Source organism: Chlorocebus sabaeus, chromosome 15 (genome assembly GCF_047675955.1).
Source record: "Chlorocebus sabaeus isolate Y175 chromosome 15, mChlSab1.0.hap1, whole genome shotgun sequence".
NCBI lineage: Eukaryota > Metazoa > Chordata > Mammalia > Primates > Cercopithecidae > Chlorocebus > Chlorocebus sabaeus.
The window spans coordinates 53,993,944-54,010,805 of NC_132918.1; the positions used below are offsets into that span (position 1 = coordinate 53,993,944).

At 44.3% G+C, this 16,862-nt stretch overlaps 1 protein-coding gene and 1 long non-coding RNA gene across 4 annotated transcripts in view; one reads left to right on the top strand and one right to left on the bottom strand.

The window, feature by feature from the left end:
• Positions 1 to 16,862, bottom strand: part of IL20RB (interleukin 20 receptor subunit beta) — a 47,045-nt gene that overhangs the window by 22,228 nt on the left and 7,955 nt on the right. For all 3 annotated transcript variants that reach the window (XM_008009026.3, XM_008009028.3, XM_008009027.3), the window contains exons 2-3: positions 7,089 to 7,215; positions 5,337 to 5,527 (exon numbers count right to left, since the gene is read on the bottom strand). In XM_008009026.3, the coding sequence (XP_008007217.1) occupies positions 5,337 to 5,527; positions 7,089 to 7,215 (318 nt within the window). The remainder of the gene's footprint in view (positions 1 to 5,336; positions 5,528 to 7,088; positions 7,216 to 16,862) is intronic.
• The window catches only part of LOC140713487 (uncharacterized), a 31,366-nt gene continuing 19,999 nt past the window's right edge, over positions 5,496 to 16,862 (top strand). The window contains exons 1-2 of the long non-coding RNA XR_012095580.1: positions 5,496 to 5,624; positions 7,830 to 8,163. This is a non-coding gene — a long non-coding RNA (uncharacterized lncRNA). The remainder of the gene's footprint in view (positions 5,625 to 7,829; positions 8,164 to 16,862) is intronic.

Below are 16,862 nucleotides of genomic sequence, written 5' to 3' on the forward strand. Positions count from 1 at the left end.
GAGCAGCCCATGAATACAGCTGGCCATTCTATTCTCAGCCCAATTCTATTTTTCATCTCATATCCTGAGTAAGGGATGCTGGCAAGTTACCAGCTTTTTTTTTTTTCTTTTCAGACAGGGTCTCACTGTCACCCAGGCTGGAGTGTGCAGTGGCACTAGAATGGTTCACTGTAGCCTCGAACTCTCAGGCTCGGGTAATCCTCCCACCTTAGCCTCCCATGTAGCTGGAACTACAGGCACACATCACCACACTCAGCTAATTTTGTTTGTATTTTTTGTAGAGATGGGGTTTCACCACATTGCCCAGACTGGTCTCTAATTCCTGGGCTCAAGCAGTTTGCCCACCTCGAGCTCCCAAAGTGCTGGGATTACAGGAGTGAGCCAATGCGCCTGGCCCACAGGCTTTTTACAGATTCCAATAATCAACTCTAGAAATTACAGCATAAGCACAAACATTATCTTTCATATTGCAAGGTCCCCAGCAGAGAGGCCCACAGCCTGTGTGAATTCCTTACCATCAGCAGACCAAGAGCAGAAGGGCCCACACAGATAGTCTCTACACCCTGGTTACTGGTGATGGAGTTATACCTGCCTCTCAGACCCAGAGACTGCAGGACCAGAAGGGCCACCCTAATCACTGGTCTTGGATTGGAAAGTGGGCTGGGGCATGCTGTGGGCTAAATCTGCCTTCCCTGGGGTCAGCAGACACTCAGAAGAAAGGCAGTGCCTTTCCCCCTCGCCTCCCTCATCAGAGAAGTGTATATGCTTGGCTGTTGGAAAGCTACCTGGATAGGGGTCCAGAGGACTTGGGAAGTCAGGGCTGACTGTGCAAAACACACTCAGTGCTGAGATTCATATGACCACACAGCACCACTAGCACTACCTCTGAAACACCTCCAGAAGGGAAACAGATATTTCACTCCTCGACTTTTCTGTCAGATATGATTAGAATTGGGTCTTCTGATCTCCATCTCTATTGAGACCAGAATTAGAGAAAATAATCTGAAGTTTCAGTTCAGAGGAGAGTTGTTCCACAGCGTTAGGGCAGGAACCTCTGTCCTATGCCTTCTGCATGCTTATCTCATTTAATCGGCCCAGGAAGCTTTAGAAGGCAAACATTGTTCCTGTTTTTTTATGGAGGGGGCGGGTGGGGGCGGTTTTTTGAGACAGAGTCTCGCTCTGTCACCCAGGCTGGAGCGCAGTGATGTGATCTTGGCTCACTGCAAGCTCCGCCTCCCAGGTTCATGCCATTCTCCTGCCTCAGCCTCCCAAGTAGCTGGGACTACAGGCGATGGGGTTTCCCTGTGTTAGCCAGGATGGTCTCGATCTCCTGACCTCGTGATCCACCCACTTCGGCCTCCCAAAGTGCCGCGCCCGAAGTGAACCACCGCGCCCAGCCTAACATTGTTCCTGTTTTACAGAGAGATGAAGTGACATGCCCAGAGTCACAGAGTTAATCTACAGAATGTGAGCCCATTTCTTTCTACATTTCTACCTCCCTTGTGTGGGTTGTTTAGTCTCTTTACTAGTGGATCTCAACCCTGGCTGTACATGAAAATAATCTGGGAAGAATCTTAAACTCCCAGTGAACAAGATGCATGCAGATCATTTAAACCAGACTCTCTGTGGAAGGGCCCCAGGCATAAGTGATTCCAAAGCTCCCCTGTGACTCGAATGTGCAAAGTTAAAAACCTCTGCTCTCGGGCCGGGCGCAGTGACTCACGCCTGTAATCCCAGCACTTTGGGAGGCTGAGGCGGGCGGGTCATGAGGTCAGGAGATGGAGACCATCCTGGCTAACACGGTGAAACCCCGTCTCTACTAAAAATACAAAAAATTAGCTGGGACAGGTGGTGAGCACCTGTTGTCCCAGCTACTCGGGAGGCCGAGGCAGGAGAATGGCGTGAACCCAGGAGGCGGAGCTTGCAGTGAGCCAAGATCACACCACTGCACTCCAGCCTGGGCGACAGAGTGAGACTCCATCTCAAAAAAAAAAAAAAAAAAAAAACAGAAAAAAAAACCTTTGCTCTCAGTAAAGCTTCCCTTTAAGAATGTGGACCCTCAGCTAGGCGTAGCGGCTCATGCCTGTAATCCCACTGTAATCCCAGCACTTTGGGAGGCTGAGGTGGGCGGATCACCTGAGGTCAGGAGTTGGAGACCAGCCTGGCCAACATGGTGAAACTCTGTCTCTACTAAAAATACAAAATTAGCCAAGCATGGTGGCACATTCCTGTAATCCCAGCTACTTGGGAGGCTGAGGCAGGACAAACGCTAGAACCCAGGAGGCGGAGGTTGCAGTGAGCTAAGATCGTGCCATTACACTCCAGCCTGGGCAACAAGAGCAAAACTCCGCTTCGAAAAAAAAAAAAAGAGAGAGAGAGAGTAGCGATCCTTTTCAGGAGAGCCTTAAATCAAGATTTTTCATATTTCTGCGGAGAGGTCTGAGTGACCTTTTTCAAATGGAAGAGGACAAACTTAATACCTTTAAGAGATCATGATGCCACCCCAGTTCATTCGCTTGGATCACAGAGGGATCTCATAGAACCGTTATCTTCCGTCTTCTGATGCAAGTACAGACTCCTGTACCTCAGCTCCCCCTGCAGCAAGCTCTTTTCCTGTTTATACTGGCCTCCTTAAGTACAAGGTGTTACAGCACATCCCCACCCACATAGTTTTGCAGGCACTCCCTTATCTTTATGTGACCCATGCCTGCTTTCCAACAACAGCTGCCAGCCCCCAGCAATGGTCTTGGCTGGATCCCCATGCTCTTAGGAGCCAGAGGGAGATGGTGCTGGGTGCTGCCTGGGCACTGCAGGTAGTGGCAGTTTTGCAGTGCCCTCCAGGGCCCATTAATCTCCCCCAGATCCTGCCACTTCGACCAACTCCTCCTGGAACAAATTCAGCCAGATGATCATCCTCTCCATTCTATGAAGTCACTCCATTCCATTCCATTTCAGTCCTGGTGCCTGGGAAGGAGGCCTGGGCAAAGGAGCCCATGATCTGCACCAAAATTCCTTTTGTTATCCCATTCCAATGGTCCTATTCCTGCCCCATCCCTTCCCTCCTCTGCTCTTCAGCTTGGGCTCCCCTTCTTCTAAACCTTCCTAATTTCCATCTAATATCATACACTCCTCAGTAACCTTTGACTCAGCCAAATGCTGCAAATTCTGCCCCAAACCTTCCTCCACCATCACTCACAACAGAAGTTCTTCTGCCACATCACAAAAACAGAGGCCGAGGAAGACCCTTATTTTGCCTTTCCTGCAGCTCTAAACTGGTTACATTCCCACCCATTCCTTGCCCCTTCCTACCTCCATGCAGTCCTCCACCCCAGCAGCCAGATGGTCATCCTCTCCACTCCATGAAGTTACTTTCTCAAGGGCCCATCCAGGGGCTTCCTTCAGCCTCTCAGGAGCTGTTCTATTCTCCCTACCATGATTCTCTACCCTGGTGCCCTTCCTTCCACCCACATTTTAAAGTCTGAGGTTTTCCAGGACCTTGTCCTCTCTCCGTCTTCAATATCTTGTCCCTAGACAGTCTCATCTACTTCCAAACCTTTAGGTGTTAACTTTGTGACGGCCCCTTGTGATGGTTCATTCCTATAATCCCAGCACTTCGTGAGCCTGAGGCAAGAGGATCACTTGAGCTCAGGAGTCTGAGGCCAGCCTGGGCAGCATGGTGAAACCCCATCTCTACCAAAAATACAAGAAAAAAATTAGGTGTGGTGGCGTGTGCCTGTAGTCCCAGCTTCTTGGGGGCCTGAGGCAGGATGATCACTTGGGCCCAGGAGGTCAAGGCTGCAGTGAGCTGTGTTGGCGCCACTGCACTCCAGCCTGGGCAACAGAGCAAGACCCCACCTCAAAAACAAAATAAAACAAACAAACGAACAAAACCACTTTGTGTTATGTATCTGGCTTTAAGCTTTCTGAGCCTCAGAGATTGATTTCCGGCTGCCAATCAGACATCCATGACATAACATCTTGCAGAAATCTCAGTCTCAAAACCTGGGGTGTCTCCTATTCTTCAAGACCAGCAGCCTTAGTTGGTATTCTCACCAACTCCAGCTGGCAGCTGGACACCATCATTCTCTCTCCCTTCTCCATCCCCACAAACTTGGTCCCTAAGCTCTGTCCTTTCTAAATCAGTCATGTTTCTTGGATTCATCATCTCCTTCCCATCCCCTTCCAAACTCTTGGGATCAGTAGGAGTATTACAACCCCCTCCTTGCTCTTCCCCTGCCCTGCAGGATTGCCCTACTCTGGTTCAGTTTCCATACAGCAGTCAGAGTGGTTGTTTTGTAAGATAGACCTGGTCGGCCAGGCGCGGTGGCTCATACCTGTAATCCCAGCACTTTGGGAGGCCGAAGCAGGCAGAAGACTTGAGGTCAGGAGTTCAAGAACAGCCTGGCCAAAATGGTGTTGCATGCCTGTAGTCCCAGCTGCTTGGGAGGCTGAGGCAGGAGAATCACTTGAACCCAGGAGGTGGAGGTTGCAGTGAACCGAGATTGCGCCACTGCACTCCAGCCTGGGCGACAGAGTGAGACTCCATATCAAAAAAAAAAAAAAAAAAAAAAAAAAAAAAAAAAAAAAAAAGTATACCTGGTCTAGATCCTCTCATCCTTCATGGCTCCTCTCTACTGACTTGGTCAAGCTTCATGTCAGAGCCCTTCACCACATGATCAGCTGCTTCCTTACCCCCTGCCCATCAGCCCTTGCCTCCTCTGTTCCCCAAACACCCACGTCCTTTTACACAATGGCCAGTGCTTGTACTCAGCCATATTTGGCCACCTATCTGGATTCCTCTATTACTTCTTTCTCAATCCTTTTCCAGGTACCACTCCAAAAGAAAAGCTATTTATTTCCCACAGAAGTCATTATAGACGGGCAATTTTCCGGTGGCTCTGTTAAATGTATAAATCCTCTTGCACAACAAAGCTGATTACATGGGCAGTAAATATGTAGTTAATGAGGCATCAAGTGGGAGGCAGTGTAAGATTTATGGAGGCACAATCAGGGTAGGGAGCAGCAGTCCTGGTGCCATCTCTTCACTTCCAGAGCAGCTTTCCTTCCAGGTTCCCAGTGTCAGCATCCCCAACACCTGCACTCCCTGACACAGACAATCAGGAATGACTTGTAAAGTTAAAGGGCATGAGAGAGAGCAGCATGTAGAAAGCAGCTGGCAATTTTTCAAATGTACCAGTAAGGGTTGTTTGTGTTCACAATACCCTGGCTTTGCAGGACTATTTTGATGTTTAAAAAAAGTCTAGAAAGTCTAGGTGAACATGGTTCCCAAAGGAGTGGCTGGTGGGGGTGGGAGTGTAAGGAGAGAAGGGCCTTACTTGAGTTTCTATTAAAGGGATGCTTCAGGATGCTCCAGGCTGAGGTCTGTGAGCCCACTGTGGCCCTGACACGAAGGTTGTATGGCACAGTGGCCGTGATGTCATCAGTGACATCACACTCAGGACCTTCAGTGAGTGAGCACCAGCTGCTGGGGATCCAGATGTGGCTCGTGTACAGGCTCTCATACTCCCTGTCAAAGAGAGGAGGGCACAGAGTTACACCAGCCCCTCTGACACAGGCTCTGTTATGGTTGCAAGTAACTGCCTTCATTCTCCTACTTTGTACAGGTAAGTAAAGTAAGTACTTGCTCATTATCCCAGCTCCTCCACTCTCCTCCCTACCAACCATCTGTTCTCCCTTACTCCTTTTATCGCCAGATGGGGAAAGCTAGGCATAAACATCAATGTATCTGTATCTCTTACCTCTTCATCTCCAGGGTCATCACCCTAATCTCAGCCACTGTCATTCCTTGCCTTGCTGTGGTCTCCCAGCTTGCACACCTGCCATTCTCGAAACCATTCACCACTCAGCAGATCATGGCATTTCTCTCCTTACTGGCTTCCTACAGGACTTAGAATGGGATCCAAACTCTTGCCAGTGGCCTACAAGATGCTTTGGCCTTCTCTCTCACTCAGCTCCTAAGAATGATATTCTTGCCACACTGGTCATTTCTCCGAAATGTTGAGAACTTTTTGCCTTAGGACTGTTGACTAGCTGTTCACTCCATCTCAAACGCTCTGCCCTGCTGTTCGCATGGCCAGCTCCTCTTGTCCTTCAGACATGGCATAAATATCACCTCCTCAGAGAGGCCATCCCAGGCCATCTAATATAAAGGAGAGTCAATGTCAACTCTCTATGGCATCAGCCTTTTAGCTTCCTCCTAGCACTGATTACTGTCCAAAATTCCCTAGAGCAGTGCTTTCCAAAAATAAACTTTCTGTGATGATGCAAATATTCTAAATCGATGTTGTTCAATATGGTAGCCACTGGCCGCATGTGGCTATTAAACACCTAAAATGTGACCAGTGTGGCAGGAAACAGACATTTTAATTTAATTTAATTTAAATTTAAATAACCAGCTGTGGCTGGTGGCTACCATACTAGGGAATGCTGGCCTAATATATTTACCACCTGTATCCTCCTCTAGATGTAAGCTCTCAAAATCCAGAAACCTTGTCAACTGTATCCCTGAGCCTAGAAGAATATCTACATATGTAGGTGCTTAGCCTGTACTCATTGTTAATGAAATACATGGAGCAATTTCTGTGTCCTTATCAATCTTCAATAGCTGCAAGTACCTGGTCACCTGGAGAAGACTAGAGCCTGCTTGGCCCCAGGGCCAGCTGACCTTTAGGGTTATAGTTTGTTTTGGCTCTAGGTATAAACTTACAGTCAGGAAAAGTGAGGACTCCTCCACCCTTAAAGGACCTGAGTCTCCAATGATTTATCCATCTCAAGTCAGAGTCAAACCCGTTGAACAGTTGATTCACTTTTTAAAAGAACTCCACCAAAAGGTGTTAGGCACATTCGTCTTCCCAGAGAGTTCACTGTCAAATCCACAGAACAATTTCCCTTGCTTCTTCAACTCTTTCAATGCCTATGCAGACAGAGGGGGTAGATCATTGGGGATAATCTATCCCTGGACTCAAAAAGCCACCTTGGGCTCAGGAGGAAGGGCTATGCCTTCAGGAACCAATTTCTGCCTAAGGGAGAAGAACTATTAAAAGTAAGAAAAAAAAAAAAAAACTCACCCCTGGTATTCGACAGAATAGTACACTGTTTCTCCAGGCACGGTCACTGGGCTCCACATCAAGAGATGCTTCATGTTGGTTGAGAGCACAGAGAGGTTCTGAGGGGCAGGCAGAATGGCCACTTCATCTAGGATCAAGGCAGATAGCCAGGCTGACAGGTGGGCTCATAGTGGGAGAATGCCGCAGCTTCAAATTAATGTCTAACGAAGGGCCTCACCGGTGGAGGTTGCAGTGAGCCAAGATTGTGCCACTGCACTCCAGACTGGACGACAGAATGAGACTCTGTCTCCAGAAAAAAAAAAAAAGGCCTCACATGTTTATAAACCAGAAACAACTCTAATTTTATCATACTTACGTTAATGCTAAATTTTTGGTACCATGATTGTAATTCTGACTTTGTTGATAAATGACATATCAATATTAATAATGACTAATATTTATCTAATACTTACCATGTTCTATCTAGGCCATGTGCTGGATTTTTACATGATTGTCTCATTGAATTCTCATGACCATACTGGGAGGTAAAGACCATTAGTTTTTCCATTGTACAAATGAGAAAACTGAGTCACATTATTTATGACTCTTCTGTTAGACTGACCAGGATCCAGCGACTCTGCCACTTACTATGTGGCTTTAAGCAAGTTGCATAAACATGAGCTTCTTAATCATTCATGGAAAACCCATGCAGACTACCACAATATTCTCATCACCTCCCTCTCCTGCCACTGCCATCCTCAGATGCCAAAGCACATCCTTTCATGTCCCTCAGCAAGGCCAAATGGGGCATCAGCTGCCAGGTGGGAAGTACAGGCTCAGATCTGCTGTGGAGAGAGTCCATTCAAATGGGACACAAAGCCAGCTCTGCAACTCCACCCCAGAAAGACTGCAGGCCTCTGAGTTAGTCTGGGACACCAGTATACCCAGAGTGTGCCCAGACACAGTGTGCCCAGAGTATGCACACAGTGGGACTATGATTTGTAGAGAATGAAAGAGCTCTATGAAGGTGGACCTGCTCATAAGGACTTTGGGCAGTCACAAAGCCAAAAACTTCATCCTCACATGTCACCCCAAGGTACAGTCTGAACTCTCTGCTGTGTTCCTCTTTAAATGCCCAACACCTGCCTCCCTTTGCTGTTATAGTACAGTGATAACATCTACAGCATAGTAAGGGTGGGGCTGGAGTCCTCATTCAGGACTTTTCATCTCTGTGCCTATCTCCAGATTGGCACCTGCTGTTCGTTATCAAGCCCTGTGACCACAAAGGGATGGAAGGCTGCTGGGGACACCCCACCTGGTTTCCCTGTTCCTTCGCTAATGTAGGGCCCTAGTGATGCACCTCCACCTCACCCTCAGCATCCATGGTCTGTTCTGTGGGGAAACACCGGGAGCACCCACAAGGCAGGCTTCCTGACCCCACGCACCCTCAAGCTTGAAATCACCCAAGGGATGGAAAGGAAAAGGGGTGGAGTGGTACAGGAGGACAGGGAATGGTCCCCTCTGACACCTTCCTCTGGTAAATAAAAAAAAAAAATTCTCTAGCCAGCTATTTGGGGAATATAAAGCCATATAAATATAAAGCAACGTTTTATAAAACTAGTTAATGTAATTACATAATTAAATTATGTCAACAAATCCATTTATTAATTAACATAATTTAATTATATAACTTAAAGCTCTCAGAAATGAAATCTCCAGGCACATATGGTTTTAATGGAAAATGCTACCAAACATTTAAAGAAGACAACATCAACAAAATGCAATTTCCTCTAAAACAGAATAGGAAAGAACAGTTTCCAGCTTACTTTATGAGGCCAGTATTACTGTGATACCAAAATCAGACAAGGAAAATATATACATAAACTACATAAAAATATATCTCATAAACTTAGACAAAAATCTTCAACAAAATATTAGCAATCCAAATTCAATAATGTACAAAAAGAACTGTATACTATGACCACGTGGGATTTGTTCTAGGTATGCAAGGCTGGTTCAACATTTGAAAATCAGTTAATGTAATTTACCATGTCAATAAAGAAAAGAATAAAATCATAAATCATATCAATTGACACAGAAAAAGGATTTACAAAACCCACATCCATTCATTACGAAAAATAGGACAAAACAGGCCTAGTGCGGTGGCTCACGCCTGTAATCCCAGCACTTTGGGAGGCCGAGGCAGGCGGATCACCTGAGGTCAGGAGTTCGAGATCAGCCTGACCAACATGGTGAAACCCAGTCTCTACTAAAAATAGAAAAATTAGCTGGGTGTGGTGACACACGCCTGTAATCCCAGCTACTTGGGAGGCTGAGTCAGGAGACTTGCTTGAACCTGGGAGATGGAGGTTGCAGTGAGCCGAGATCATACCATTGCACTCCAGCCTGGGCAACAAAGCAAGACTCCATCTTAAAAAAAAAAAAAAAAAGAAAAACCAAGACAGAACCAAAAACTCTCTTCAAGTTAAGAGCAGCAGGGAGTTACCACAACTTGATAAAGACCATCTACAAAAAACCTACAGCTAACATCTCACTTAATGGTGAAGGACTGAATGCTTCCCCTCTAAGATCAGGCACAGGCAAAAATGTACACTCTTATCACTCCTATTCAACATACTACTGAAAGTTCTAGCCACTGTAATAAGGCAAGCAAAAGAAGTAAAAGAAATACAGATTATAAAGGAAGTAGTAAAACTTGCCCTATATGCAAATGACATGACATGCTATGTAGAAAAATCCCACAGAATCTTTTAAAAAAATCTAAAACTAGGCCAGGCACGGTGGCTCACGCCTGTAATCCTAGCACTCTGGGAGGCCAAGGCAAGCGGATCACCTGAGCTCAGGAGTTTGAGACCAGCCTGAACAACATGGCAAAACCCCATCTCTACTAAAAATACAAAATTTAGCTGGGCGTGGTGGTGCGTGCCTGTAATCTCGGCTATTCATGAGGCTGGGGCAGAAGAATCGCTTGAACCCAGGAGGTGGAGGTTGCAGAGAGTTGAGATTGCACCACTGCACTCCAGCCTGGGCAACAAAGCAAGACTCCATCTCAACAACAAAATTATATTTCTATATACCAGCAACAAACACATATACAGACATTAAAAATTATAATCACTGAAAAAAATAGGTGTAAATCTAGCAAAATATATTCAGGGTTTGTATAGAGAAAACTCCACAATGCTAAATAAAGTCAAAGAAGATTTAAATAAATGGAGAGACATACTGTGTTCATGCATTAGAAGATTCAACAGTTAAGATGCCAGTTCTCCCCCAAATTGATATATAGGTTTAATGCAATTCCTATCGATAGTCCAGCAAGTTTTTTGTTAACATAGATAAGATTTTCCTAAATTTTATAAGAAAAGTCAAAGGAACTAGAATACCTAAAAGGAGGGGGAGGGGCTTCAAGATAGCTGACCAGAAGCATTTCATGCTTACCTCCTCCACTTAGAAGAACCGAAATCATGTATATACAGTCACACTTTGAATACATTATCCAAAAGAGAACGCTGGAACTCAACAGAAAAGTTACAGGAAACACCAAAAGCAAGGAAGGAGGAGGAGAGGCAGACTGCTTGGCTAGGATCAGCTGGCAGCCAAGAGTGACTTCTCAATGTGGGGAAAGAGTAAGTGAGAGACTTCCGGTGGCCCTCATTCCCACCATGGAATCATGCAATCCTGACCGCGAGAGAGTTCCTCAACCCTCCTAAGTCCTGAAAACATACATAGGGAGCTGCCAGGAGAATGGGGGACAAAATTGTCCCAAGAAGGGAACTCATGCTGGGTCCCATACTTCTTCTGAGACCCAAACAATTACAGCAAGGCACCATTTTAAATCCTAGTCTTTGGCAGGTGCACATGCTATCCTGGTGGCCAGCAGTACCATTAGAGAAACTCAAGCTATTGCTGCTGAGACTAGGGCACAAACTGGGAATGAACTCCCACAGCCGAGACTGAGAATCAAGTGAGGCATGGGCTGCAGCTCTCAATGCTGGGAAGTGAGTGCTGCCAGGACTGAGACTGGGATGAAAACAGGCACAAGTTGCCACTGGGGCTTAGTCACAAGCTGGTTGGGGGCTCCTGCAGCAAGGTAAGGGCTCAAGCTAGGTGTGGCCAGCTGCTGCCAGGGCTGGGGGGTAAGCCCCGCCAGGGCCAAAGCATGAGACAGGTACGTATTCCCCACCTACTGGCCCAGGCTGTAGCCACAGAGGTCAGCCCCACCCTCTCCAGTGGGAGGACCTCAGCATGACTACTACCACTCCTCACCCATGCATTCCACCTGAGACCTGAGGATTGCCCTGACCCCTACCCACCATGACTGGTGCCTGCTCCCACTTTGAAGGGCCTGAGCACAAGCCCACCCAACCCAGCTTCACCCCCTTCTCTGAGACACAGCACATAGCCCGCGGCCTTGGAGGGTGACAAGGGCACCTTGGGCACCTGAGTACTCCTTCTGGGGTCCTGAGGTTGGGTCTAAACTCTCAGCTGCCACCACGTCAGCTGGCAAGTACCACCTGCAGTCCTGGAGACTGTCCTACACAGCCCATCACACCCACTGCTATCATAAAAGGACAACTCTTAGAACTCAGATAATTATCCTGCCACTGCTACTGCCATCACTTGTGCCATGCTAGCTGTCCAGGGCCCCAAGAACCCTCTTGCCTGCCCAGTCCACCACTACCACTGCCAGCATCCAAGCAAGTCATGTGGAGGCCCAAGAATCAACGTGCTGGTAACCACCAACACCAGTGCCAGCATACCCAACCCTGGGACACAAGGATAGGCATACTCAGACCACCAGTGCCAAAATTGGAGCCTGTAGACTGGCCCACCTGGCATCCCACAGCACAACTTCACCATAGACTCTAATAACTGTACCCTAACCCACTGATGAAATCACAGATACTACTAACACTGCAGCCAAAGTACCCAGAATAAAAGCAAAAATGTGCTAGGCACAGCGGCTCACACCTGTAATTCCAGCATTTTGGGAGGCAGAGGTGGGCGGATCACGAGGTCAAGAGATCAAGACCATCCTGGCTAACGTGGTGAAACCCCGTCTCTACTAAAAATACAAAAATTAGCTGGGCATGGTGGCGTGTGCCTGTAGTCCCAGCCACTCGGGAGGCTGAGGCAGGAGAATTGCTTGAACCCGGAAGGCGGAGGTTGCAGTGAGCCGAGATTGTACCACTGCACTTCAGCCTGGCAAGAAAGCAAGACTCCATTTCAAATAAATAAATATAAATAAATAAAAGCCAAATGCTGTAGCCAATGAACACTGTAGGTACATCTTCAGGAAAACGTCCTCCCTATGGAAGTAAATTCAAAACTGGGAAGAAGAAACTGTTATACCAGATGTACAGATATCAACATAAGAACACAAGAAACATGAAAAAGCAAGGACATATGACATCTCCAAAGGAACACAATTCTCCAGCAATAGACCTTAATCAAAAAGAACTTTTTGAAATCCCAGAGAAAGAATTAAAAATATTGATATTTAATAAGCTCAGTGGGATACAAGAGAATTTGGAAAAACAATAAAAAGAAATCAGAAAAACAATTCAGAATATAAATGAGAAATTTCCAAAGAGAGATATTTTTTAAAAGAACCAAATAGAAATTCTGAAACTGAACACTCATTGAAAGAAATACAAAATACATTTGAAAGCTTCAACAATAGACTAAATCAAGCAGGAGAAAGAATCCCAGAACTTGAAGACAGGTCTTTTGAAATAATCCAGTCAAAAGTTTTTAAAAAGAATGAGCAAAAGCTTCGTAACATTTGAGATAACACAAAGCAATTGAATTTATTTATTGTCAGTATCCCTAAGGGGAAAGAAAGAACAAAAGGACTAAAAAGCCTATTTAACCAAATAATACATTAAAACATCCTATGTCTAGCAAGATATTTAGACATCTAGTTACAGGAGGCTCATGATGTCCAGAGAGATACAATGTAAAATGGTCATTATAGTTAGACTGTCTGAAGTCAAAGATAAAGAGCAAATCCTAAAAACAGCTAGAAAAAAAGCATCCAGTCTGATGGAAACCCCATCAGTGGATTTCTCAGCAGAAATTGCACATGCCAGAAGAGAATAGAATGATATATTCAAAGTGCTGAAAGGAAAAAAAGAAAAACCCGCTAGCCAAGAATATTATATCTGGCAAAATCATCCTTCATAAATCAAGGTGAAATAGTCTTTACCAGACAAACAAATGTTGAGGGAATTTGTTACCACTAGACCAGACCTACAAGAAATGTTCAAGGGAGTCCTAAACCTGGAAGTGAAAGAATAACATTTACCATTATGAAATCACATGAAAGTATAAAACTCACTGGTAAAGCAGTCACACAAAGGAGGAAGAGAAAGGGCTCAAATGGTACCATTACAGAAATCCACCAAAACACAATGAACAATAGGAGAAAAAGAAAAAACTAAATAATACGTAAAACAAACAGAAAAAATATTTAACAATAGGACAGGAAAAAAACCTCACATATCATTAATAACTTTGAATATAAATGGATTAAATTCTCCATTTAAAAGATATAAAATGACTGAATAAATGAAAAAAAAAAGTTTCAGCTATATGCTGCCTACATGAAATTCACCTTACCAGTAAAGACATATATGGAATAAAAGGGATGGAAAAATATATTCCACACAGATGAAAACCAAAAGCAAGGAGGAGTAGCTATACTTATATCAAATAAGATAGACTTCAAGTCAAAAGCAATTAAAAAGAGACAAAGAAGGTTACTATATAGTGATAAATGGATCAATCCAGCAAGAAGATATAACAATTCTAAATATATATGCAGCCCATACTGGAGCACCCAGAGTCTTAAAGCAAATATTACTACCACTAAAAAGAAAGACTGCAGTATAATGATTGGGGACGGGGGACTTTAACATTCCACTCTCAGCATTAGACAGATCATCTGGACAGAAAATCAACAAAGAAACATGGTAGTTAAACTGGACTTTAGACCAAATGGACCTAAAAGATATTTACAGAACATTATATCCAACAACTGCAGAATATATATTATTTTCATCAGCCCATGGAATATTCTCCAAAATAAACCATATGTTAGGTCACAAAACAAGTGTCAACAATTTTTGTTTTTTTTTTTTGAAACAGAATCTAGCTTTTGTCACCCAGGCTGGAGTGCAGTGGCATGATCTCAGCTCACTGCAACCTCCGCCTCCCGGGTTCAAGCAATTATCCTGTCTCAGCCTCCTGAGTAGCTGGGATTACAGCCACGTGCCACCTTGCCTGGCTACTTTTTTTTTTTTTTTTTTTAAGTAGAGATGGGGTTTCACCATGTTAGCCAGGATGGTCTCGCTCTCCTGACCTCATGATCTGCCCGTTCTGGCTTGCCAAAGTGCTGGGATTACAGGCTGAGACACTGTGCCCAGCCAACAAATTTTTAAAAATCGAAATCCAATCAAGTATCTTTTCAGACCACAATGGAATAAAACTAGAAATCAATACCCAGAAAAATGTAAACCGGTCTAAAGTCCAGTTTAAGTACATGAAAATTAAACAACATAATCTTGAATGACCATTGGGTCAACAAAGAAACTAACATGGAAATTTTAAAATTTCTGGAAACAAATAGAAATCGAACACAACATAGCAAAATCTATGGGATATATCAAAAACAATAATAAGAGGGACATTTATATCAATAAATGCTTACATTGAAGAAGTAGAAAGATTAAAATTAATAATCTAACAATGCACCTCAAGGAACTGGAAAAGCAAGAACAAAGTAACCTAAAATTAGAAGAAAAAAGGAAATAATAAAGATCAGAGCAGAATAGAGACTAAAAAAATACAAAGGGTCAAGAAAATGAAAAAAAAAATTCTTCAAAAAGATTAACAAAGTTGATCTTAAAACCACTAGCTAGACTAAACAAGAAGAGAGGAAACCCAAATAAAGAATATCAGAAATTAAGAAGGAAATGTTACAACTGATACCACATAAAATCATCAGAGACTGTTATGAACAACTATAGGCTGACAAACTGGAAAACCTAGAAGAAATGGATAACTCCTGGACACATACAACCTACCAAGATTGATTCAGGAAGAAAAAGAAAACCTTAACGATGGATAATGAGTAGCAAGATTGAATCATTAATAAGAGGTCTCCCACCAAAAAAAGCCCAGGATCAGATGGATTAACAGCTGAATTCTACCAAACATACAAAGAAGAACTAATATCAATCCTCCTGAGACTGTTGCAAAAATCAGAGACAAACGAGACTATATTAAACTAAAAAGCTTCTGCACAGCAAAGGAAACAATCAGCAGAGTAAAGAGACAATCCATTGAATGGGAGAAAATATTTGCAAACTATTCATCCAACAACAGAGTAATATCCAGACTATACAAAAAACTCAAATAACACTAAAAAAACAAAACCCCAAAAGTGGGCTAAGGACATGAGTAGACATTTATCAAAAGAAGATATACAGGCCGGGCGCGGTGGCTCACGCCTGTAATCCCAGCACTTTGGGAGGCCGAGGCAGGCAGATCACGAGGTCAGGAGATCGAGACCATCCTGCCTAACATGGTGAAACCCTGTCTCTACTAAAAATACAAAAAAAATTAGCCGGGCGTGGTGGCACATGCCTGTAGTCCCAGCTACTCGGGAGGCTGAGGCAGGAGAATGGCATGAACCTGGGAGGCGGAGCTTGCAGTGAGCCAAGATCGCGCCACTGCGCTCCACACTCCAGCCTGAGCGACAGAGTGAGACTCTGTCCCCAAAAAAAAAAAAAAAAAAAAAAAAAAATATATATATATACACACACACACACACACACACACACACACACAAATGGCCAACAAATATATGAAAAAATGCCCAATATCACTAACCATCAGAGAAATGCAAATTGAAACCTCAGTGAGATATCATCTTACCCCAGGTCAGAATGGCTATTACTAAAAAGACAAAAAATAACAAATGTTGATGAGGATGCAGAGAAAAGGGAACTCTTACACACTGTTGGTGGGAATGTAAACTATTACAGCCACTATGTAAAACAGTATGGAGATTTCTCAAAAAACTAAAAATAGAATTACCATTCCATTCATTCAGCCATCCCACTACTGGGTATCTACCCAAAGGAAAATAAACCAATATGTCAAAGGAAAACCTCCCCTTTCATGTTTATTGCAGCACTATTCACAATAGCAAAGATAAGGAATCAACCTAAGCATCCATAATGGATGAATGGATAAAGAAAATGTGGTACATATACACAATGGAATACTATTTATTCACTCATAAAAAGAAAGAAATCATGTCATTGGCAGCAATGTGAATTGAACTGCATCTTTTTTTTTTTTTTTTTTTTTTTTGTTTTGAGGCAGAGTCTTGCTCTGTCGCCCAGGCTGGAGTGCAGTGGCCAGATCTCAGCTCACTGCAAACTCCGCCTCCCAGGTTTATGCCATTCTCCTGCCTCAGCCTCCCGAGTAGCTGGGACTACAGGCGCCCGCCGCCTCGCCCGGCTAGATTTTTGTATTTTTTAGTAGAGACGGGGTTTCACCGTGTTAGCCAGGATGGTCTCGATCTCCTGACCTCGTGATCCGCCCGTCTCGGCCTCCCAAAGTGCTGGGATTACAGGCTTGAGCCACCGCGCCCGGCCTGAACTGCATCTTAAGTGAAACAAGCCAGACACAAAAAGACAAATATCATATGGTCTCACTTATATGTGGGAGCTAAACGATTTTATCATACAGAGGTAGAGA